Source organism: Eptatretus burgeri, chromosome 17 (genome assembly GCF_056783735.1).
Source record: "Eptatretus burgeri isolate ZD-2024b chromosome 17, Ebu_testis_v1, whole genome shotgun sequence".
NCBI classification, from domain to species: Eukaryota; Metazoa; Chordata; class Myxini; order Myxiniformes; family Myxinidae; genus Eptatretus; species Eptatretus burgeri.
Window position 1 is genome coordinate 14,876,425 of NC_140977.1, and position 25,874 is coordinate 14,902,298.

At 42.0% G+C, this 25,874-nt stretch overlaps 1 protein-coding gene across 4 annotated transcripts; it reads left to right on the top strand.

The window, feature by feature from the left end:
• The first annotated feature begins 11,059 nt into the window (after positions 1 to 11,059).
• On the top strand, positions 11,060 to 25,625 carry LOC147009375 (uncharacterized). Of its 4 annotated transcripts, XM_085861886.1 has the most exons (4): positions 11,359 to 11,621; positions 11,807 to 11,963; positions 12,367 to 12,505; positions 23,652 to 25,625. In XM_085861886.1, the coding sequence occupies exons 3-4, from the start codon at positions 12,403 to 12,405 to the stop codon at positions 25,415 to 25,417; spliced, it is 1,869 nt and encodes a 622-aa protein (XP_085718012.1). In that variant the 5' UTR covers positions 11,359 to 11,621; positions 11,807 to 11,963; positions 12,367 to 12,402; the 3' UTR covers positions 25,418 to 25,625. The 4 variants fall into 4 exon arrangements, with proteins under 4 accessions (XP_085718011.1, XP_085718012.1, XP_085718010.1 ...); XM_085861885.1 differs by lacking the exons at positions 11,359 to 11,621; positions 11,807 to 11,963 and adding an exon at positions 11,060 to 11,321; XM_085861884.1 differs by lacking the exons at positions 11,359 to 11,621; positions 11,807 to 11,963 and adding an exon at positions 12,208 to 12,282.
• Positions 25,626 to 25,874: the final 249 nt, after the last annotated feature.

The window sequence follows — 25,874 nt, forward strand, 5'->3', positions numbered from 1 at the left end:
GTGAGCAAGAAGAGGATCTCTTCCATACATATGTGGAGTGTGAAAGACTTACCCCTCTTTTTTCATTGTTTTTTCACCTCTTTCATATTTTGTCTTTTTCTTTCACATCACACATGTTTGTTTTTGGGGTGGCTTAGAGACCCTCATGTGGAGATGCTGGTACTTTTTTGAATTTTCTGGTGGCTGCAGCAAAAAACGCCATTTATAAGTCAAGGAAAATGAACATTGAAAATGACGATGATGTTGATAATGTAACTATTTTCAAAGGTTTTTTTTTTTTTTTGTATACCTTGGTCGCGGCTCGTATGAGAGCTAACACACAACTCACAGCAAGGAGGCATGAGACAAGAGGGGCGGGAGTGGAAGGGACAAGACAGTGGGGAACAGACACATTTGGTGAACTGTGGAAGGGAGAGGGATGGGGATGGGACGGGGAACATGGCGAAGAGAAGATGGACATTACAAGGTTTTGTTGTTGCGAGACGAAAACTGGAATTTAAACATAAAAATAATGACAATGTTCAACTTTTTGAGAGAAAATGGTGTATTGGTGGAGCTGTGTGTCTGGTGGATCAACTTAATTTGGTGGTTACTCGATGATTTGTGTATTTTTTTTCGGATATGTAAAGATGTGTTTTTTGTGTGTTCCCCGATTAAATGAATTACCTGTTTTAGTCCATTTGCCAGAGAAGTAACCTTGTTGTCCTCAAACGTGTATGGTTTTATGGTGGTTTCTTGTTCACAGACATGCATAGACAAAATTAAGCTTGGTTGCCCGGATGGCAACCATGGGGAAATCTGTTATTTTTGCCCAAATACAAGATGGCCGTCATTGACCGTGCTGAAAATATAACTTTTTCGGTAATGAACTGAAAATTACACATGATACATCTTTTCTATATAATTTTGGCACGATGAATCGATATTTAACCTTATTTTTGTGATTAGAAGTAAATTTGAGGTCAATCTTCGACTTCCAGGCAATTGATTGCCGTGAGATACATTTTGAATGACAACAAGGTCACTATTCTGACATCTGGACGCTCACATACGACATTAATATGAGTTACCAATTCATTGTTTTGTTTGTTACTAAATAATTCAACTTCTTTTTTGCTGGTCACCATCACAATGCCCATTACATCAGCCATCACCTTCTGGAGATGCGCTATCTGCTGCCACCACATGCCAAGTCAGAGCTCATATCAGGTGCTTTTGTGTGTCATCACCAGGAACGCATTTGCAATGGTGTGAGCTCTGATCACTTCGGTGAACAAACTGCTATTGCAATTGGCAAGGGTGGCCTCAAGGTTATGACTCTTTCTCCAGAGATGGTAGCAGAGTGGATCGATTCCTTTCCTGTCACTGCCTACATCTCAGATACAATGGAGCACATCTACCCTGACTCCTCAAACAAGGACAATGAAGACCAAGTGAGAGAAAAGGACACAAAAATCGGACCATGTCACAAGGAGGAGGGGAAGAAGAGGAGAGAACTATGCAGATGATAGGCGCTGGATTTTACTTGAATTGTCGAATGTGTCTCATCCTCTTGAGAATCACTCACCACATCTGTACAACATTGCCAATGGTCGAATTGCTCCCCGAGAAGCTGAAGTGAATGTTGAGGATTCCGTGGTTATAAGTCAGAAAATGGTTGCAGAGTTCCATGCATCCCTTCCAGGTAGATTCCTGCAACCATCTCGTGCCCCATCAAGACAACGGAACACTTACAGAAAGGAGTGAAAATTGGGGACAAGACGATCTTTGATCGAGAAACCATCTTCCTCAGGCTGCTGACTATTGGCCAGCAAAGACAAATGGAGCTCGGACCTATCTTCCAGTTTGAGCTCTGCGCAGTACACTGATTGATGAATATGGGTGCTTAAGGAAAGGCAACAAAGCACCACTGGCACACAAACTCTGTGTTCAGGCACAACAGCCTCTGCAACCAGATGTTACCATTGTTGACGCGAGCCAACTTCTCTATCATATTGTCTGGCCTTTCAGGGGAACTGTGTCAGTCTTAGTTGAGTCCATCAAGACAAGGCTGTCTACCATTGCTGGTCAGAAGATCTTGGTCTTTGACAAATATTATGATGTTTCTGCAAAGGACCATGAACGAGTGAGGCATGCTGGCATTGGTTCCATCAACTATGACCTCACAATAAACACACCCCTGCCTAGTCGAGACGCCATCCTGAAAAACAAGCAGAACAAGTTGCAGCTGTCCAAGGTTTTGAGTACCTATAGCTTTGGTGAAGGAGTTACTGTGGAGAGCCGTAGCCATGGTGCGTTCAACCATGATGAAGCAGACATTACAATGATCTCACACCTGCTCATGGCTGCTGAATATAATGCAAGAGTGATACGTATCCTCTCTGATGACACTGATGTTTTTGTATTGATGGTTTACTGGGTTTACCAGCGCAACATCCAGGCCACGGTGCAGATGGAAAGGTGGGATGGAGCAATTTGGGATATCAACACCACCTGTGACCAGCTTGGCCCCAAGTGTCTGCAGCTTTTGGGAATGCACTACATCACTGGCTCAGATACCACGTCATACCCATACGTCAAGGACAAAGTGTCAGCTCTGAAGACACTGAGAGCTGGCAACTTCCCTGGTTTGTACTCCACACTTGGCGAGCTGAACGCAAGCCATGAACAGCTCATGGAAGCAGGGCGGACATTCTTCTGTGCCCTGTATGGTCAGCCAGAAGGTACCATGATGAGTGAGATGAGGTACTATATGTACACAAGGAAGTCTGTGAAGCCCCTCAAGCTCATGGCATTACCTCCAACTGAGATCAATCTCTTCCTACATATTTTGCATGCACATCTACAGACAGTACTTGCAAAATCAGCTGATCAGCAGGCCCCACCTGAACTTGACATTACAAAATATGGATGGGACATCAGAGATGGAATCCCAGTGCCAGCAACTTCTGCTACTCCACCAGCCCCTTTGGACCTCATGGATGTTGTGCGGTGTGGGTGCAAAGCAGAGGGGAAGGCCTGAAGTACTGCAAGTTGCAGTTTTCACCATGCAAAGATCTCCTGCACGCTATACTGCACTTGTGGTTGCCATGACAAGTACTTCAACCCACACAAGATTGTGGAGGATAGTGAAAGTGAAGTGGAAGAAGGGAGTGTCGAAGCAAAACTGGAAAGAGACGAGGATACGGAAGGGGATGAGTACAATGAATGGGAACGAACAATACGTAAGTTTTCTACTAGGCTCGATGTCCTCTGTTCCTAAGATGTCCAATATGATGACATGACAATGTGTATGCTTTCTGATTATCAACATACTGTTGTGAACCATTCATGACTTCACTTTTGCATTGGTGTTGCATAATTTTCAGCAGAACATAGTCATGGACATTTCATGTGAACCTCTATTTATTCCTGAACGTAAAAAATAACCCCAAAATTGAATTCCTCATGTCAAAATAATATGGAAAAGAGGTATTACACAGGATTATATGTTGACCGATTAAAAACGTAGCCCCATCGTCTGACCTGTAGCGGCCATCTTGAATTTATGCAAATTACAGGAGTTCCCCAAGGAAGCCACCCTGGCAACCAACCTGAATTTTATGAATGGACCCATGTTAGTCCAAAACAATAATAAAACCATAAACTTTCCACATCAACAAGGTTGACAATGGAACACATAATAACGGCAAATGGACAAGTTTCTATGCATGGAATAAACAGTGTTTCAAATTCAAATCTCTCTCTCTCACCTCTCTCTCTCTCTCACCTCATTCTCTCTCACCTCATTCTCTCTCACCTCATTCTCTCTCACCTCTCTCTCTCTCACCTCTCTCTCTCTCTCTCTCTCTCTCTCTCTCTCTCTCTCTCTCTCTCTCTCTCTCTCTCTCTCTCTCTCTCTCTCTCTCTCTCTCTCTCTCTCTCTCTCTCTCTCTCTCTCTCTCTCTCTCTCTCTCTCTCTCTCTCTCTCTCTCTCTCTCTCTCTCTCTCTCTCTCTCTCTCTCTCTCTCTCTCTCTCTCTCTCTCTCTCTCTCTCTCTCTCTCTCTCTCTCTCTCTCTCTCTCTCTCTCTCTCACCCCTCTCTGTCTCTGTCTCTGTCTCTGTCTCTGTCTCTCTCTGTCTCTGTCTCTGTCTCTGTCTCTGTCTCTGTCTCTCTCTCTCTCTCTCTCTCTCTCTCTCTCTCTCTCTCTCTCTCTCTCTCTCTCTCTCTCTCTCTCTCTCTCTCGCCTCTCTCTCTCTTTCTCTCTCCATCTCGAACATCTCTCTCCCGCCTCTCTCTCCTCTCTCGCCTCTCTCTCTCCTCTCTCGCCTCTCTCTCGACTCTCTCGACTCTCTCGCCTCTCTCGCCTCTCTCGCCTCTCTCTCTCTCCCCTCTCTCTCGCCTCTCTCTCCCCTCTCTCTCCCCACTCTCTCGATCTCTCTCAATCTCTCTCTTGCTTCTCTCGCCCCCTCATCTTCAGAATCAATGACACCTGTAACTGCCAGATCAGTGGACAACACATCAGTGAAACGGCAGAAAACGTCAACAAATAAAAGACGGTGGCATTAAACGATGCAGTAGAATTTGTTGTTGCACTTGAAAGTGATGATGTAAATTACTTCCCACAGCCAACGTTGTTGTGAGGTTCAGTGGCTCAGACAACGTTTGAGAAGAGGTATGCTGCCTCATTCCAATGCAGGGCACCAGAGCAGGGGAATATATTGTGAAGATGTTTGTTAATCATTTGGAGGAAAGAAAAATTCACATCAGAAAAATGTTTCCTTGAACAAAAGATGGAGCCCCTGCTGTGGTCAGAAAACAAAAGGGATTTGTAAAGATCAAAGATCATTTAGGATCATATTGGCCAATCAATGGTAAAGTTTCATTGTATTATTCATGAAGAAAATCTTTGTTCCAAGAGCTCAATAATGTGATGAATACAGTGGTGAATATAATGAATTTTCTTGTTGCTCAATCTTCCTTGACGAACATGAAATTTCAAGTTATGCTTGAGGAGATGTACATACAACGACATTCTGTTTCACAGCAATGTCTGTTGGCTAAGTCGTGGAAAGGTTTTGGCACGCTTTGTGACCTGCATCGATGCAATCAAGATCTTTTTGTCAGAAAAAGATCAAACCGATCCCAAACTGGTTGATGACAAATAGGTCACACCACTAATGTTTGTAACTGACATCACTGCTCATCCAAAATAACTCAGCCTCCATCTGCAGGTGTAAGCCAAACTGTTATGGATCGTTTTGAAACATGGAAAGCATTCCTTGCAAAACTTCCTGTTTTTTTTTTTTCTCAGGACATTGGCACCTCGACTTTCCATTATTTCCAACATTTAAATAACTATCCACACATTGTCCCATCAGTGTTGCTGAGTTTGGAATGTACATGCGATAACTCGCATCAGAATTTTCTGTCGGATGTAAAGATTTTCAACGTTTTGGCCCGATGTTTTCCCTTTTAATAAAACCAGACAACTTGGATTCCAGTGACAATGATTTGATAGGGTGAGGTCACTCTACCCGACATATGCTGCTTCCGTTCTCCCAACAATGGATAGGGATCCTCAATGTCAGAAATGAAATCAGAGCCATCTTCCTCGAGTAGACTTATCACGAGCTTTCGATACGGTCTGGCACCCTGCTCCGCTCAGCGAATGCTCTTCCTATGGTTTGCAAGGACATCGCCACTCATGGCTCGCAGACTTCTTCTCCTGTTGCGGGCAACGTGTGACCTTTAATTGACTTCTCTTATTGCCTCTTCCTCTCCAGGATGGAGTTCCTCAAGGCAGTATTCTGGGCCCTGTTCTTTTTCTGGATTTCATCAATAATCTCTCTGACTATGAAAATTTTCTTTATCTCCTTGCTCATGACTCCATCCTCTGCTGCACCATCTGTCATCCCTCAGATCGTCGAGCACCAGCCTATCACAAACTGGTCCAACAGGTGGAACATGTCTTTCAATCCTGAAAAATCTCACATTCTCACTATGCCTCAATGAAAGGACTGTCTGGAGCCCCCCCACCCCCCATCTACTTTTTCAACAACCCTCTTGAAGAAGTCCTTTCATTCAAGCTTCTGGGTCTCACTGCCCTGATCATTCCTGTGAAAGCCACATTTCCAAGCTGGCCTCCAAAGCCATTCACCCACTCGGCATCCTCAGTCACAAAAAGTTCTTCCTTGGCACACTTGAGCTCCTGACCACAAACAAAGCTTTGGTCCACAGCCTGATGGAGTAGGCTACTGCTCACTTCTCTCGGCTAGAGCTTCTGCCTCTCACTTTTCTCACCTTTATGCTAGGAAACCAACTCATTTAGGATCATTGGTATCTCCCGCGGTGAGACTGAGTCTTTGGGCCTCCCAGTCTCTCACCATAGGCAGGTTGGTGGTCTTTCTCTCTTCTATAGTCTCCTTTCCGGTCTCGTCCCCCCTCCTCTGCTCTGTCCCCCCCCCCCCATATTTCCGTGGGGCGCTCAAGGTCCATCAGCAACTCTCTTCTTGTAAAACTAACGAAATCATGAATCATCAATCACCGCTCACCTTCACTCTTTCATTACTCTTTTCCCCACCTTTGGAATAAACTCCGACACTCTCCATTCCCATTCTTCCCTCCAGGCCTTCAAAACTGCCGTTCGCCACTACCTCTTATCTTCCCCCATACAAAACCTTGATATTTTCAACCTCCGTTAATGCACCCCAAACGCACCTCCTTCAAATTCACTGCTTTCCTTCCTGAAAATCCTTCTGATGTCCATCTTGTATCCCCCGTGTTCCCCACCCCCATCTCTCTGCCTTCCACAGATCTCCTAATGTCCCTGTTCCCCACTGTTTTGTCCTTTCCTCTCCTGCCACTCTTGTCTCATGCCCCCCTTGCTGTGCGTTAAAATAAAAGTTACCCTAAATGACAAGCATGAGGAAAACCCAAACTTTTTTCACAAAATAATGGATATATACATCAATTGTTTTTTTTATTATATTTTTGCAATATAACAAATACAATTGAAAATACAGTTGAACATGTTTGGGTGTAATTATCAGAATAATAGGACGAGTATTGTACAGAATCTGATTGATTATTTACAGGTCACGTGATGTTACATTAACAGTTGGAACCATTGAATCGCGAAATGAGACTGCAGCGACTTGTGGGAACAGCTCAGACCCACGCCCGCAGGACCCGCCAACTGAAACGAGCAAGAGGACTTTTTACAAACAAGACAAACCGAATAATGAAATGTTTGCAGAGAATAATTTTCACTTGTCTCACAAAGGAAAGAAAGTTGAACAAACTTGTGGAAAATCGTTCACTCAGTCGTCCACCCAAAAATCTCATGTTACAATTCACAATGGAGAACGCCCACACAAATGTACAAGTTGTGGAAAATCTTTTATTCATTCATCTCACCTTAAAAGGCACATGATGATTCACAATGGTGATCGCCCACACAAATGTCCAACTACTGATGGTTGGAGCAACATGTGTTAAAGGTCTGTCTGTCTGTCCCCCCCCACCCCCTCCCCCACTTTACTGACATGAAGCAAGGTGACGGATTGTATTTGCTGGTAGTTATATAATAATGAGATGGAAGAGCTTGAGGTTTAATGAGATAGCACGGAGGACGATATTGTTGCAGTCAATGAGACACGGTATGAGGAGGAAGCCCACAAATTTCAGGATATCCTCAGTCTTCCCAGAAAGAGCGAGCGATATTAAATGAAATTGTGGCAATTCTAACAAGACGACGACGACAGGTCGTCATCGTAGGCCATGGGCTGGATAGGGCCACTGTGCAACCGCCCCCCCCCCCTCCCAACGAGACTATGTTTTTTTGAAGTCTCTGGAGATGCTGAATACGAATTTGAATGTTAACATTGAAAATATTGCGATGCACAACCTGTTTCAGCCTCATGAAAAGGGGAACCCTCAAAAATGAATTTTCGTCATTTGTGCTAAAAGCGATTTCTGTACCCAATCAGAATGGCTTCTCGTGACCCATTACACTGTCAGACAACACATATTATGGCTTATATGAAACATAATCTCATGTTGTTCCATGTATGTGTCTAAAATTAATATATCCAAGAGCTGATATAACATGTTGAGTACATGTTCTGTATCGTCTTATTAACTGCCCATGAGTGTGTTGTGGAGTTTTCAATAAAGCTTATTTTATCCTGTTTCTTGTTATATATCCTGCTAATTAACCATGAGGTGACATGCCAATGTCAACTGCATTCCCTTGATGCCAAAATGGGTCTAATATCTTGGAATGTTATCACATCCTAAATTGCATATGGTTAATGTCATTGTGTTTGTTAACTTTGACCAGAGCCTCCATCGAGGTCAATACCTGAAACAGAAATGACTTTGTGCTGAAGAGAAAGCTTGATTTCTCATGAACAAAGATATCCATATTGAAATTGGTATTGTGTGAATTTTTTTTCCTCCACATAATTATATTTTTAATGTGCAGAATATGGCCATTGGAGCAATAGTACAGACACCTCCCCCCTCAAGGAACTTCAACAACAAATATTCATTTGCAGATTACGTAAGAATTATTCCCATCATTTACATTGAAGCCAACAGGTTATTTAAGATACAATTCATTTATTTTGACATTAACATCAAATATGTATTTAAGTTTTCTCTTTTCGGTCAAAGACAATCACTTGTCAATTATGAATAGCAAAATAACTATCAATTTTCAGTTTAATCACAGATATGACATTTTAAATTTTAATGTTGATTTTCTTATCTATTTGCAGGTTCACAGAGCCTGAGTGCAACCATGCAAAGTGATGCCTGACCCAATGCACTCATCAGAACGTCAAGAGAAAGAAGCCCCCCCAACCAAATGCCCGAACGATGGTGGCAGTGGAGGCCAAGGGACAAGGCCAAAGTCCAGGTGCATCATACACATACCTGGGCTTCAGTATGGACCTCTTGTGGCATTATCAATAAGTGCAGAATCCAATGAAAGACTTGCCAGGTTGAAGGACATACGTGACAGGAGACTGTCTCAGCCATTAGAGTCTGTTCACCGAATGACTGCTACGTGTGACCTCATACCAGACACCATTACTGAAGGTGGTGGATATCACAGAGAATGTTACCAAAGATTCACTATGAATGTCAATCGACTTTCCAGTCATTATGATCCATCTGAACCATCATGTTACAAGTTAAGTCGGAGGGGCTCAGCTGGTAACAAGGTACTATTCTCACCCGATTGTATATTCTGCCACTCGATGGAACGGAAGAAAGTGAAAGTCAAAGGGACATGGACTACTGAGGCTAAAGTCAGTTTGAGTTTTATGGATGGAGAACGGTGCTCAAAACTGCTGAGGACAAATTAGATGAGAAGTTGCTGATCAGAATTAGAGGCCATGATTTGTTTGCTACAGAAGTTAATACCACAAATCCTGCAGGGTCCAATACACACAAAATGCAGACAAATGGAGAAGTACAAGCATAGAAGACAAGGAGCAACAAATGAAACTAACAGAGGCACACAGTGAGGCGTTTGGTGCTGTATGCCAAGTAATCGACAGGGATATCATCATCAGCAAGAATATGCTGAAACTGTCAGAGCTAACTGAAATTTATATCTCTCACCTGAAATGCACCAACTTCCCCCAATCCCAAATTTCGTGGAGAAAACCTCAAAGCTAAGCTGGAGAAACATGACAAATACAAGGACAGACTGGCCTTCTGCACACTAAACAGAAGAGGCAACTTCCAGTCTTACATTGTCTACAGCTCTCACCGTGACATTAGTGACACAGTATGATGTGCATATGAACTTGGCTCTAGGGTGAATCAGTGAACACCAGTGATGATGGAGATGATGAATCAGATGACGATGACAGCATACCAGAGGAACAGGAGCACTTACCTGGTGACAGCTCGGAGTCTGACCAAGATTGAATAACATAGCTAAACCATTTGCTGTTGATATTGATTGAAATGGATGACAGTAAAATCTCATGATATTGTTCCTCACCCGATGAATACAATTAAACTGTGTGATCATGATAATATATCAACAGAAATATCTTGAAATATGAAAATGAAAGATCCACTGTGTTATCGCTTCGTTAAAGGAACAATGTTACAGACTGTTATTACCCACTATATGTAAATATAATGTTGGTTTCAATCATTGTTTGTAATCAGAATTTGGGAAATAAGGATGAATGTAGCACATTTATATGTATTATAAAATACATTACTATATTATTTAGAGTGGGAAAGAATATACCAGCGATATAAACATGAATAATGTTCTCAGATATTTATTTCATTTATAAAACCCAACTCTGCTTTTGATTTTGTGAATACCGTTCTGTTGTTTATAGTGTGATAATATCATGTGTGTTCATGTTGTCTGGATTAAATTGGATTTGGATACTATATATATATATATATATATATATATATATATATATATATATATATATATATATATATATATATATATATATATATATATGGATTACAAATCAAGTCAGATTCTTATTCTGGATTATTTGGCAGAAGAAAAAAAATGTCTTAAAAATAAGCTTTATTGAAACTTCTACAACACAGTAATGTACGGTTAATAATACGATACAGTCAGTACATGTACTCAACATGTTATATAAGCTCTTGGATATATTAATTTTTGACACATACATGGAACCAACATGAGATCATGTTTCATATAAGCCATAATATGTGTTGTCTGACAGTGTAATGAGTCGTCGAGAAGCCATTCTGATTGGGTGTGGAAATCGCTTTTGGCACAAATGACGAAAATTCATTTTTGAGGGTTCCCCTTCTCATGAGGCTGAAACAGGTAGTGCATCCCAATATTTTCAATGTTAACATTCAAATTCGTATTCAGCATATCCAGACATTTCAAAAAACCATAGTTTTGTTCGGAGGGGAGGGGGTGCACGGTGGCCCTATCAAGCCCATGGCCGATCGTCTGTGTCGTGAAACTCTCAAAATCCCACCGGGGGTGTATCTTCCAGCTTGGCTTGTGGAACCTTCTTTTTCCTTGGTTTTTCACCGTTAGATATTTTTGTGGGGAATGATTTTTAAGAAGATTCTAAACTGTAAGAAATGCTCTGGTAATTCAGGTTAGTGGGGATGAGATAATAATCGGGAGGGATTGGAGAGATGTCACGTAATACTGGAAAGAGAAGAAGAAGAAGAAGAAGTGTTGTGTGTTTGTCAAGCGTCGATTCGTGTTCTTGAGACACAAACAGGGAAAGAAGCATTTCTTGAAGCGAGTTGTGAGGGGAGAAAGTGTGGTGAAGATTTGTTGTTCTTAAACCTCGTGAGTAGCAATAAATTAGTGATTATAACATGTTTCTGAACTCGATACCGGTGATCAGTGTAACCACGAAACGTGACCCGCGATGTTCATGTTTTTCGGATCATCACGTGACCAATGGCGGCTTTATTCATTTGTCGACCTCATGCAACACAATGGTGGAACAGTGGACTCTCTGTCGTGTCGTCATTTAAACTACGTAATTTAGTGTTTATGTGTGTCTGTGTGTCTGCGGTCGATGTGTTCGGAAGTTAATTATCAAATCTTAACCAAACTCGTCAGGAGGACGAATCGTGTGAGAAGGTAAAGGGTGGATCTACTTTGTTAAACCTCTCACCCTCATCCCCACCCCCATCCCCACCCCCATCCCCACCGCCATCCCCACCCCACCCCACCCCACCCCACCCCCACACTCACCCCCCTTCATCATGACATCATAATTTGACAAGTACAACACTTATTCAATAATTATGAATTTGTTTTCTCAGCAACTGTTGGTCTGATGGACACAAAATTTTCACCACAGGAGTGCCTCCTCCTGTAAAATATTTACATGATAATCATGATGTCATAGGTCATGTGGTACAGGTGTCGTCTTGGAAAAACGTTGCACCTCTATATCTCCAAAACCGTTAACTGTGCTGGGTAAGTATTCTATGGACACCATCCAGTTCCAAAACTGCTGAACAGGCTCAGATTTTATATCAATATCAAAAGATTTGTACGTTTTATATGGAGCCAAATCAAAATTTACATCAACATGGAATACAATGACAGTATTGGCTGAAGAACCTGCAACATGTACAATTTATTTGGGGGGGGGGCGGTGTCAAAAGGTGCACGTTTGTGTGAGATGCCGTAACTGATTCAGACAAAGGATAAGGTCTCAAGTACAGAGGTAGTTCACATGTAGGTACTGTGTGGGATCAAGGTACTCATGGTGGAGCAATCATCAGGAGGAGTGGTATGTTTACTACCTCTTTAGAGGTTCACCCACCGTGTACTGTACTCTCTCGTTGGCTGATGGAAGGATTCCTGTCGTGTGCAGCCGGAATCGGAACAGCCGACTGTGTTCGGGTGTGAAATGAAGGTTGAAGAGCTGGAAGGATTTCCTGACATTCTACAGATAAAAATTGAAGATGAGTACTCCTTTGGTGTGGAAGAGGAGCAAAGTGACCAGCTGAATGGTGAGTGATATGATCTTCACTTCTGATGGGATCTGTGTTTGTTTAGTTTAAAATGTTCTTTTATTTTTGTACACACATGATAGAGGCTCGTGAAATACGAAGAGTTGATGCAAAGGGACACATCGTATAAGGACACATCGGTGTGAACAAGATGCACACAAGTTGAATGAAACACCAGAAGAAGAGGAAGTTGAAAGCCGGGATGAAACAGAAAAGTAACAAAACAACCAACTAACAAATGTAGAGATGAGGGAAAAGGGAAAAAAATCAGAATGACTGGAAAAAGAGATTGTTTTGGAATGCAATCCCTTTTTCCAAATGAGATTTGCCAGAATTGAAGGACATGTTCCACATCTTTTATCAGCTTGTGAGTCGATCAATGTCTGAAGAGAGGGAAGAGGCTCCTACTTTTCTCTCTGAAAGATGCCACGGTAGAGGGTGAAGACATCAGCAAACAGATAATGAGGATTTTCTGGAGAGTCAGAGAGAATGTTGGTGAAGAATAGGACGGGGCCCAACACACTGCCTTGGGGCACTCCAGCCTTGACAGAGAGAGGAGGTAAAGGATTCTGTCGGGAGGCACGTGTTTGCTACGAGAGCAGAGGAGGTCATTAAGCCCTGTGTGGAGGTGGCCTTGGATTCCATAGGCAGAGAGTTTGAAGAGCAATGTGGTGTGCCAGGCTGGGAATGAAGCTCGAGATATGTCTGGAGAGATGGCCATGATCAATTGTGTGACATTGAGGACCTCCATTCTGAGTTATTGCCTTGTGTTCGCTTCATGGCTGGAGTGGGAGGCTTTGGATCCTTGGGTCCTGCGTTCATGTCCTGCTTAGCTGTTGAATTGATACCAGGTGGGGTTGACAGCCTGTCATCCATCTAAAGTCGGCAAAATGAGGACCAGCTTTCTGGTGTCCTTCGTCGGAGTGGCGACCTGTCCACGGTTGTGCCCAATATCCAAGAAGACTTCTTCAGCAGCACCAACGCTCTGGACAGAGTAAGGTCCCAATGGATGGAGCCTGAGTTGGGAGAGCAGAAGCAGCGTGTTCAGGTTCGAGTGACCCAGTCTGAATCTGAACTTTTAAACGAGTTACTCTATTTTGAGCCATGGGTCGATCCTCCAGTGAAAGACAATTTCTCTCGTGAGGACAACTGCACACGATGAAACGGCCACATGGTGTGGAATTAGAAAAACCGTTGCATGACGGTCGATTATTCAGGCATGCACATTCACCTCTGCTCAGTGTCTTGGGAGACAATTGCTCTCCGGTGCTCTCATGCTGTTGTTTGGGAGTCCGAGGCCATTACAATTCACTTGTGTTAAAAGCCCAAATCACATCTCTCACCTGTCATTGGAGGAAACACCCAATTGGCTCACACTTTGCAATCATTCCCAGCTGCAACTCGGATGAGATAGTTGGTCAACACTCGGCTATTCTAGTCAAAGAAAGCCGAATAAATCAACCAAGATATGCCACACAAGATACGTCCTTTGCTATTTCTAGCTCTACCTGAACTCTTCAACAGCTACAGCCATTTTGAGGGAGCAGAAGTATGAAAACTCCAATGCTCCAACCTCATCTCAGCCACTGGACTGGTTTCATTACTTATTGGTGAATCGTCAACAACAGCGTAGATGGAACGCTGGTTCTTTGGAGGAACTCGGGAACTTCAATTTTCATTACGTGTGCAACACTTGGCTCTTGGTTTGCAACATTGTTGAAAGTCTGGGTTTGTTCCTGTTGCAGGTTTCATTAGGATTCAAAAAAATTGCTTATGATTTTGGGATAAACTCACTGACTCTTTGTGAAAGACACCATGGGATCATAAATGTCCATCAACTAATGTTAGCCAGGGTTTGAAATAAGTGTTGGCCCTGGTGCCAATGTCCACCAAAAGCTTCGTCGGGCCACTAAAACCTCCAGCCTTGGTGGCCCACATGGCCACTTGTATCAAAATCTTCAAGATATGCAATGCTTACTTATGAGAGGTGTGGTGCATTTCCCGCTCTTCGGCCATGCACTGGCTTTCTCCAACATTACACAATGGAACTTTGATATCGAAGCAAGGCCGCGCTTGCAGCGTGCACGCATCACATTGTTGGCCGCATGTGGTGCAACTGTGCAATGAACAGCTATTCATCCAATTTTTAAAAATTTGATTCTCCACTGAGGATCTGCAGAAATGGTTTTGGATGAACGAAAAAACTAGCTGAGAAAACCACCTCTTCCTCCTCTTTGCTCATTTGTTACTGGATCTATTTTTGTTAAATCTCAAGTTATGATGTCATAATTTATAAACTTGATTTTGTGCACTTAAATTTTGAAATCCCAGTGTCATCAGTTTGCATAATCATCATGGAGAGCATTACTGACCAACACGAGTTGAGAAAACCTTCCATCACAAGCCTCTGTTGTCGTCGGAGTACACTTTTGAACTGTCCGCATTTTTGAAGTACAAATTTAGTTTTGTGTTGTCTTTTTTTTCACCATGCATGAGCACCTGTGTACCAGTTATGTGAACCCATGGATGTCGTGTCAGAAATGCGACTTCTTCTTCGCTGTCTAATTTTAGGAGGGCTGGAATGACCCATTTGATCACATTTCTGAGACTCCATTTCAGACAAGAAGTGTACTGAGGTTTCCATCATATGGTGTTGTGTACAAAATGTATCAAATCTTAAAAAGAAACGAGCAGAAAACAGGAAACGGGTCAAACAAGAATATGAACTTGAGAAATGGATGAGGAAGTGTCGACCGGATTGGGAGAGAGCGAGAATTTCTGTGTCTTGGTTGAGGAAGATTGGGACGTGATGTTCTTCAATGTGTGCAGGGAGGATTTGGGAGGATCAGAGTCAGGAAGGAAGCAAAATGTGTTTCACCCCGGTTGCACCAACTTCAAGAAGTGTAATGTACAAAAACACCAGGAAATTGAAAATCACCAGCACGCAATGGCAAAGAAGAAAACTGGAGAGGCAGAACCTGGAACATCGGAAGCAGGAAAAATGACAACGAAAATGAATGAATGAACAAACAGTGCAAAAACTGAAGCATCGATTCAAAAATGCTCATGCGATAGCAAGAAACTGCCGTCCAAGTTATGTTGCTGTGAGTTAGTGGGTAGATTATTAAATAGCAGACGGTGGTGTTCTGTGATTACGACTTATGAGGTTGCTGGTGTGAAAACCACTGAAATTTGATCGATATGTCATGAGAAATAGTAATTTAAACATGTATACTGATCTTTGTGAATTTATTCACTCATCAAATATTATGCGGGCCACCAAAATATCTCTTTAGGTGGCCTGTTGGAGCAAAAAAACAACATTCAGCCTGACCACTGCTGTCAGATGGGACACAGTTTATATTCATCCAATGGGCAGCAAAGGATGCACAGATGAATTCACTGCATGTGAAAAACCAGGATGACAGTTAAAAGCGAACATCGTGAGCTTCATACTCAATGCGTGCACATGAGAGTTTAGGGAACAACAACAACAACAACAACAACAACAACACAATACCTTGGCAATTTGGAATCCGTGTGTCGGCTGTGACCCTTTTGCTTCCGGTTTTTGTCATGGGGAATTATGCGCACCGGGAGATCATGACCGGAATTGTTTATTAATTCAATTATTTTTTCCCCAAAGTTAATTTTATTCATCTGAAAGTGATTTTTTTCATGACAGGAAGTGTTTTATTTAGTATTTTAATTACCCGGAGTGATTGTTTAATTAGTTCCGGAACTTTTATAAAGATATCTCCCGCATCATCAAAAAATAATTTTTAATCGTGATTTACATTATTTGATCGCTGATCCCGAATCCAGGCCGAAGTAACCGGAAATTGCAGCATCGAATGTAAGAAGAATTCTATGTTCGCTCCTCGGCTTTGCCTATTCCATATTAGTGTCAAGATTTGAACGGAGTCGAGGTAGCCCAACGACGTGTGTACATACTTCCCGGGTATCTTGCAGGTTTAGTACTTCAATTCAATTTCTCAACAGATGATTTTTCCAAACCCAAACCCAATCCTGAGCTTTTCTCCACTTGCTGACTTTTGATCCTTTCCATTCCCCATATCATATGGTCATATGTCTAAGCTTTAGTTTATTCCTTCCATTCTCTGAATTTGCCAATCTGTTAATGTGCCCCTCTTTCTCATTAAGTTTTCCACGAGGTTGGCTTTTGAGACAAAAAACAAGTCACATGTTTGTTCACAGTTGTGGTTAACTTGCCAATCAATGCAGGTTTCGGAGAAAACTTTCTCTATTTTGGGTTCTCTACATTTTTCTTGGCTTCTCTCTTTTGTTTGTTGTTATTTTTGCTGGTGGTGAAATTCCCACTGAAGTTGTGGTCGCATCAGAAGCATCTCGTAACATCGAGGCAGTTTCTTCTGACCGTAATGCTTTGATATCGTAATCCTTTGATGCGACGTTATTCCCATGGGGAAATGTTATATTTTTTTCTCTTTGTGGAAGAACTTGAGTAGATGCTTTAATGCAATATTTATTACCCTCGCCAAATGAGAGGATATTGCAATTTGTGTCTGTCTCTCTGTCTGTCTGTCTGTCTGTCTGATTTTGTTTGTCCGCGCAGAACTTTTGTATTTTTCTCCGCAACCACTTGTTGGATCGAGACTAAATTTTCACCATACATGTGAGTACTCAGGTAGAATATTCTCATGATAATTATGATGTCATAAGTCAAGTGGTATGGCAGCTAGATTGGAAAAAAGGGAAAAACTTTGTACCTCTGCATCAATGAAACCACGCCAAGGAAAGAATTGAGACAACACCTCGCAAGGACTCATGGTGAATGAGTATGACTTCATCAGTGCCTTCGTGATGACATCATAATTGCATATGGAGAATGCTCCATCCAATCAGGATGAAAATTTTTGAGGGTCATCTTGGGATAAAATGGTCCACACAAACTTTTTTGATGACATCATCGGTCATGTGATTTGTCAGCTATATTGTTTTAAAAAAACTGTTTTTAAAACCTTCATAAATCTTTCAGAGAGCTGAACAGGCCGAGGGGAAGCATTTCACAAATGACCACCTTTCCATGAGGAGCAAAAGTTTCACAAATATGATGTCATCGGTCACATGGTTTTTGCAACAATATTGGATTTACCCTAAAACGTAAAATTCTTCTCCAGAAGGGCTGGACATATCGAGGGGAAACTTCACACAAATGTTCCCCAAGGCATGCTTGTACAAATTTTTTAAGGAATAATTGAAAAGTTGCCTGGTTTGACAGCCATGTTGGATTTAAGGAAAATATTAAATCATGTTTTCTCTGGAACCACGATATCAAGTGATGCGAAACTTCAAAATTTTGATGTAGTTGTGATAGGGAATGTATATTATAAATTTCAACTTAATCGGACACATGGTCTGGCATAATTATTGAATTTTTTTTGAGTTGGGTTCCTTTGGGGTTTTTTGAGAATTTTTTTTTAATTATTTTTTGAATAATGCTCATTTGGCTGTGCTTGGAAGGGTTTGTGGGTAAGAGGAGCAGCAGCTGAAATGAGAATCCTATCCAGGTTCCTCCTGATGAATTCATCATTGTTTTTGCTTGTTTGGGTCAGCAGCGTAGCCGCTGCATCAGCGGCATAGCCGCGTCCCAGCCAATGATGCAACCAGCAGCCATAAAGCTGCACGAGAGAGAGAGAGAGAGAGAAAAAGAGAGAGAGAGAAAAAGAGAGAGAGAAAAAGAGAGAGAGAGAAAAAATAAATCTCCCCATGATCTCAACATCCTCACCACAATCAGGTCTGGACAAGATAGCAGCATCCAAGATGTCAATGAAAAGCTGGATATTAGATTTGACCCAGGAAACACGTAATCCCTGTGGCTCTGTCTCCATTCAGCACCTCGAATGCCCCCAAAAGGATATCTTGTGTCTCCACCAAGATGACTGTATCATCCGTGAAATCAATGTCAGAGATCTTGACATTCCCAAACAATGCACCGCAACTTGATCTCTCCGACATCCTCCCCAGAATCCAGTCCACACAAGTGCTGAAAATTGTGGGGGCCAGTATACACCCCCTGACGAACTCCAGTAACAACCGGAAATAAGTCGGAGATGGTATCACCACGTCTCACAGCACTCTCAGTCCCAGAGTTTCTTTCAAACATCAGATTGATCAGTTTTGGTGGCACCCCATGAAGACCAAGAATCCTCCAGAGGTCATCCCGATTCCCTGAATCAAACGCTTTACAAAGATCAATATAGGTTGCAATCAGCCCCTGCCAAAACTCTCGTCTGCGTTTGGTGAGGACCCTAAGAGCAAGGATACCGTCAATCATTGACCTCTTTGGTGTAAAACCAGACTGCTCTGGATGGTGGTGCTCAAGCAGATGGTGGTGAACCCTATCAAGAATTATCCGGGCAAAGACCTTGTCCAGCACTGAGAGCAGCGTCACCCCTCGGTAGAGGTTGCGGTCTTGGCGATCACCCTTCCCTTTCCAGAGAGGGACAAGGCCCCTCTTCCAGTCAGTTGGAATGATGCCTGTGTTCCAGGCAGAGCAGAGAACTGCATGCAACGACACGGATACAGCATTTTCACCAGCCTTGAGAAGTTCAGCATCAATACCCAAGATCCCAGGAGCTTTTTCCCATTTCAACCGGTACACCAATCTGTGTTTCCCCAAACATAGGTGGACCACAGTTGGCTGGAGTTTCAGCAATAGGGATAGTTCCACCCCTGACATTCAACTTTACAGTTGGTGGATCAGCCTGGTACAGCCGCTGAAAGTAACCGGCCCAGCGGGCCTTCACTTCAGACTCCTTTGTCAAGAGCCCACCACCCTCTGCACTCACTGCAGTACACTGACGGATGGGCTTGGAGAAACGCAATGCGCAAATTTCCCTGGAAGTAGGATGAGAATCACTTGACCACAGGTGGTGCTCTAACTTCTCATCGATTCCTCGCACAGAGGCCTCCTTGTCCACCCTTCGTGCACGTGTAGTTTTATGCCTTAGCTCCCTGAACAGCTCAGCTTTGCCATTCAGCCTGGCCCTGTGACTGGTCAATGGTATCCAGTGTCCCTTGAGAGACAAAATTCTTTTTCGCCCTTTGATAAGTTCCAAGACATCTTACGGCAACATCAAGGATGGTGGTCTTGAAGGCACTCCACAACTCTTCAGGATCCGCCAACGCATGCAGACCCCCCAAATCCCCACTTACCCTGTTCGCAACCTTCTCATCCTTGAGCTTGCCAACATCGAGCCAAGGCTGGGATGGTTCCATTCTCCTGGATTTAAGCTGCAACTTCAGAGCTGCTACAACAAGCCTGTGGTCAGTATTGAGGAACTGAGCACTCCTGAAGACACTGCATTTATGGATCATCCTCCAGCAACCATCAACGAGCACATGGTCTATTTCCTTAGCCACACCGCAAGCGTTGGAATATCAATTCCAGCGATGAGCCTATGGGCGCTGAAACTATGAACCAGCCACCCTAAGTCCATGACTTTTTTCAAAGTCAAGGAACTTAGTGCGATTCTGCTTCACAATTCCAAAGCCATGGGGACCAACACATGTCTCATAACCATCCCTATCAGTTCTCGTCAATGCATTGAAATCCCCCAACACTAGAAATCTATCAACCACATACTCGAGCATGGCAAAGAATGCATCCTTCACAGTGAGATCACTCGCCTCAGTCAGAGCATATCCAGAGACCAGGCCAATGACACCCAAGGAGTGATGAATCCTTCGTCTCGTTGACGGGTGTTACCTCAATTATCATTGGAGTCAGCTTATTGGACACAGCCACAGCAACTCCTCAGGCATGGTAACCATCAGAGCGACCAGACCAATTGTAGGTGTAGCCATTCTCCATGATCTCGCTGCAATCCTGTTTCTGAAACTCAGAGAGTGCTGCAACACCGATGTCCAAACACTTGAGCCCAGATGATAACAGAGAACGGTGATCATCCTCTCTACGGGATCGGACATTCCAGGAACCCACCCGAAGAGCCACACGCTAACCCAAGGAGACCTCTGTCTGGTGGACGACACCTCAGTACCACCCCGGCAAACACGGCCGCAATCTGACCCGGGAAGGTTACCCCGAGGTTTCCCTCCTATCATCAAAGATTGGGGGACCCGAAGGCTTTGCCTCAATCCTGTCATCCGGTGAGCTGCTCTGTGAATGGCAGCAGCACAGGAAGTACTCCCACAGAATGGGTTTTCAGATTTTTTTTTAATGCTTTTTGTATGTTTTGTGGAATGAATGGTTTTTGGAGTGCAAATGGAGTGCAAATCCTGCCACCAACCTCCTCATATAAAGATTACCCAACTGCAGGAGAACGTCCACAGACACAGTTGGGCACTAGTTGGGGTGGGGGAGAGGGTTTCGTCGCCGACAACCCGACCCTGGAACAGGTTCGTGCAGATTTACATGATACCTTTTGCAAGTCACAGATCTAATCTGACCTGACCTGATAATGTCAGTCTGTATACATGAGAGCCCAATGACTCCAAAGCTTCTTTCTTCAAGAGACATCTCTATGAAGGTTTCTGTCAATGCCTCTACATGTTGTATCAAACATTTTGATGATGTACACTGTTGTGAAGAAAAAAGAAAAACGCAAAGTTTAATTTCATTGCTTTAAGAAATAACCACGATGGTAGATAAACTTCTCAGACATCCATTGTCCCTTTCATCATTTGGTGAAATAAAATAGCCAACAATAATGTACCTTGTTTTATCCTGTTATCCTAAATTTGACCGATCGTCACTTCTAATTGGGCTTTAATTGGACACTTTTTGTTGATTTTATTTTACATGTTTACACATGAACTTGTCTCGTGGAAGAGTGGGGGTGACAGAAAAAAATGGCAACAAAATGAAAACAATTTTGGATCTCTTCAACTTCCAGGATATTTTCACTTCATTTTTGCAATCTTGGTATTTGGTCATATATATATATATGTGATCTCACCGAGGTGTGGTTAATACATCAAAGGAAATTAACAGATGGAACTTTATAAAGTGAAAATCACAAACACAGTATGAGAATAGGTCTCTTATTGGTGCTTGCACCAAATTGTCCAGTGAGGGGAGGAAAGAGGATGTGATTTCTTGCCCTGGCCATCTGGGCCAGCGAGTCAAGAGTTAAGGATTTACAAGGTCCTTTACGACGACGAAGGAATATGTACAATGCCTCCCTGCAAGCTTTCCCAGCATATATTTATTGAATTCTTTCTTAAAGCATGAACTGAACTAAATTGGCATTTTACCTCATAATAAATTCAATGAACAATTCAGTTTCCCACAGTACGTAAGATAATTCAACGTCAATAGCATGACAGTTCCAGTTTTTTGTTTTTGTTCAACAATCTTTAACATTGTCTTTTTATTAGGTCATCTCTGCCGAAATGACCTCATAAAGCCGGACCCAATGTCCATCCGTCAACAATTTTTCTTTCCGATCTTGATGAAACTTAGTATATGGGTAGAGGTCCATGAGTGTTGCACAACGATATAACTTTTGTCCGGGTTCAAGGTCAGGGACGAGGTCACGTAAGTTATAAAAATCGCCATTTTCAAAACCTATCTCTTCTGCCATTCTACAAGATATTCAGCAACTGTTTATTGATTATGATAGTAAAAAATATTATCTTGTATCTAACCGGACAGATTTTTGAATTTCCTTCCCGTTTGATCGTCACGTGATCTGGAAGATGGCCAAAAACGCCGATGCAATTCGCAAAGAAGGAAGGAAGGAGAAATGAAATATAAATATAAAACACATTTTTAGCCTTTTATATTTATACATTTTCCGCCGAAGGTGCAAAAGTTTCAAAACCCGAAATATAAACGTCGGCATTTATTTTCAAAATATAATTTCGTGCGTGCGCGCCAAAATGCCGAGTCATCTTCAACCAAACTGAGTTGTAGAACTGCGCAGTTGTCCGGTCATGGCGTCTGAGCAGTGGCCAGCGTGGTTCAGATTGACTGTGGTTTCTGGGGCGAAGGTGATTGTTCAGAAGTATGTCGGCAGTATAAATTTGAGTGACTGCATTGGTGATTTAATCACGCAACATCTTGACAATGAATATTCTGGCCGAACGATTGCATCAATTCAGTGCATCAGCAGGGATAATTCGCAGGCTCCTCTCGATCGTGCCAATATCTAACATAATCACCGGCGGACATAGGGCTGCAGGCTGTGGGGCGAGGCCACGGATCCCGGATGAGGGGATAAGTGATAAATTATGCTTCATGCTTCGGGTATTTCTGATTAATATATCAATGAGTACATTCCATAATTAATGAATCGGGCATACAAAATGTTTTTTCATACCTGACATGTTACTTTGTGCAATGTCACGAAACTTCTGTGGAATTAATAATTAATGAATTTGCCTGCTCTAACGATTTTTCAAACCTCAATATCTCTATAAATATTTGACGAATTATCATTCTGAAAGTTGCATTATAATCAGGGAAGAATCATCTACAGGATTATCATAATCCCCGAGAGCTAAGCCTATTTTTTCGTTTTTTTTTCTACATCCGGAAGTGAAATGTCCCCAGAGAGTGGACGGACCGGAAAACCACGTATTGCACTAACTGGTGATTCTGATGTGTTAATCCGGGTACTGAATGAACAATACATATTTATTAATTATGTCATGAGTAGTATTATCCTGGTGTATCTCTGTGAACTATTTCAATCTAAACGGTTAGTTTAGACTGTTTCATGGTTACGTGAACTGAACATTGAGAACTTGTGGTATTGCAGAGATGACCGTCACCCCCACACGGGGGTAATTTTTAATATTGACGTTTGTATTTGAAGACGACTTGGGGTATTGTTTTCAATGAATTGTCCAATAAAGTAAAGCAGTTTGTTTCACCCACATTTACAAAAGCTGTCAATTTACAAGAGCAAACATGTGGCTCATCATTGATAATTGGATGAATTTACCCTAAATTATGAATATCATGGGGAAAACCCAAACTTGAACACAGAATAATGTACATTTACATCAATAATTTTTTTTTTTACTTTTGTGCAAATACAGTTGTACATGTATGGGTACGTTTGTCAGAATAATATGACAAGTATTGTACAGATTCTGATTTTTTTTTTTTACAGGTAATGCGATGTTACATTTACAGGTGGATCCATTGAATCTCCAAGAGAGACTGCAGCAACTTGTCGGAACAGCTCAGACACACACCTGCAGGACCTGTCAACTGAAACGAGCAAGGGGACTTTTTACAAACAAGACAAACCGAATAATGAAATGTTTGCAGAGAATAATTTTCACCTGTCTCACAAAGGAAAGAAAGCTGATCAAACTTATGGAAAATCGTTCATTCAGTCGTCCACCCGAAAATCGCATGTGATAAGTGACACTGGAGAACGCCCACACAAATGTGCAATTTGTGGAAAATCCTTCATTTATTCATCTCACCTTAAAAGACACATGAAGATTCACAATGGAGAATGCCCGAACAAATGCACAAGTTGTGGAAAATCTTTTATTCGTTCATTTCAACTTAAAACACACGTGATGATTCACAATGGTGAACGCCCATTCAAATGCACAATTTGTGGAAAATCTTTCATTCGTTCATCTCACCTTAAAACACACATGATGATTCACAATGGCGAACGCCCATTCAAATGCACAAGTTGTGGAAAATCTTTTATTCGTTCATCCGAACTTAAAAGGCACGTGATGATTCACAATGGTGAATTCCCATTCAAATGCACAAGCTGTGGAAAATCTTTTATTTGTTCATCCGAACTAAAAAGACACGTGATGATTCACAATGGTGAACGTCCATTCAAATGCACAATTTGTGGAAAATCTTTCATTTATTCATCTAATCTTAAAAGACACATGAAGCTTCACAATGGAGAACGCCCATTCAAATGCACAAGTTGTGGAAAATATTTTCTTCATTCATCCGAACTTAAAAGGCACGTGATGATTCACAATGGTGAGCGCCCATTCAAATGCACAAGCTGTGGAAAATATTTTATTCATTCATCCGACCTTAAAAGGCACATGATGATTCACAATGGGGAACGCCCACACAAATGCACAATATGTGGAAAATCTTTTATTCGTTCATCTCACCTTAAAACACACATGATGATTCACAATGGAGAACGCCCACACAAATGCATAATTTGTGGAAAATCATTCATTTATTCATCTAGTCTGAAAAGACACATGGTGATTCACAATGGAGAATTCCCATACAAATGCATAATTTGTGGAAAATCCTTCATTTATTCATCTCATCTTAAAATACACATGATAATTCACAATGGAGAATGCCCACACAAATGCATAATTTGTGGAAAATTATTCATTTATTCATCTAATCTTAAAACACACATGACGATTCACAATGGAGAACGCCCACACAAATGCACAAGTTGTGGAAAATCTTTTAATCAGTCATGTCACCTTAAAACACACATGATGATTCACAATGGAGAACGCCCGTACAAATGCACAATTTGTGGGAAATCATTCATTTATTCATCTGTGCTTAAAACACACATGAGGCTTCACAATGGAGAACATCCATTCAAATGCACAAGTTGTGGAAAATCTTTTATTCGTTCCTCCGAACTTAAAAGGCACGTGATGATTCACAATGGTGAATTCCCATTCAAATGCACAAGCTGTGGAAAATCTTTTATTTGTTCATCCGAACTAAAAAGGCACATGATGATTCACAATGGAGAACGCCCACACAAATGCACAATATGTGGACAATCTTTTATTCGTTCATGTCACCTTAAAACACACATGATGATTCACAATGGAGAACTCCCATTCAAATGTACAAGTTGTGGAGAATCTTTCATTCGTTCATTCGACCTTAAAACACACATGATGGTTCACAACAAAAACGATTGAATTGGCTTATTAACTGCATAAAGTTTGGTGGGGTCAGCCAATCTTGATTCTCAGGAAATCTCGTGATTTAATTCCACTGATTCGGTGTTGTTTGGGGGGCAAAATAGCGGTTCGAAAGAATGCAAAGTTAGATGTTCACTAATTTTATACCTTTTCGAGAGATGAATACAGATTTGTTCAAAATAAAGACCGTGCTGTTTATGCTCTATGTTGTGAAGTGTTGTTTTCCACACATCACGTATCCAATGACATTTTCAAAAAAAGCATGAAAAATGACATCTCTCCTCTCTCTCCTCTCTCGCCCCCTGCTGGCTGTTGGTACGTGTGTGTGTGTGTGTGTGTGTGTGTGTGTGTGTGTGTGTGTGTGTGTGTGTGTGTGTGTGTGTGTGTGTGTGTGTGTGTGTGTGTGTGTGTGTGTGTGTGTGTGTGTGTGTGCTATCATGGCCGCTCCTTGCTT

Excerpts from the sequence above, each read along its gene's own strand:
- LOC147009375 (XM_085861884.1), top strand. The coding sequence starts at position 12,256 with ATGGTGGAGCAATCATCAGGAGGAGTG. Across the intron at positions 12,283-12,366 it reads AGCAATCATCAGGAGGAGTG|CCGGAATCGGAACAGCCGAC; the intron begins GTATGTTTACTA and ends TGTCGTGTGCAG. Across the intron at positions 12,506-23,651 it reads GCAAAGTGACCAGCTGAATG|GTGGATCCATTGAATCTCCA; the intron begins GTGAGTGATATG and ends TTACATTTACAG.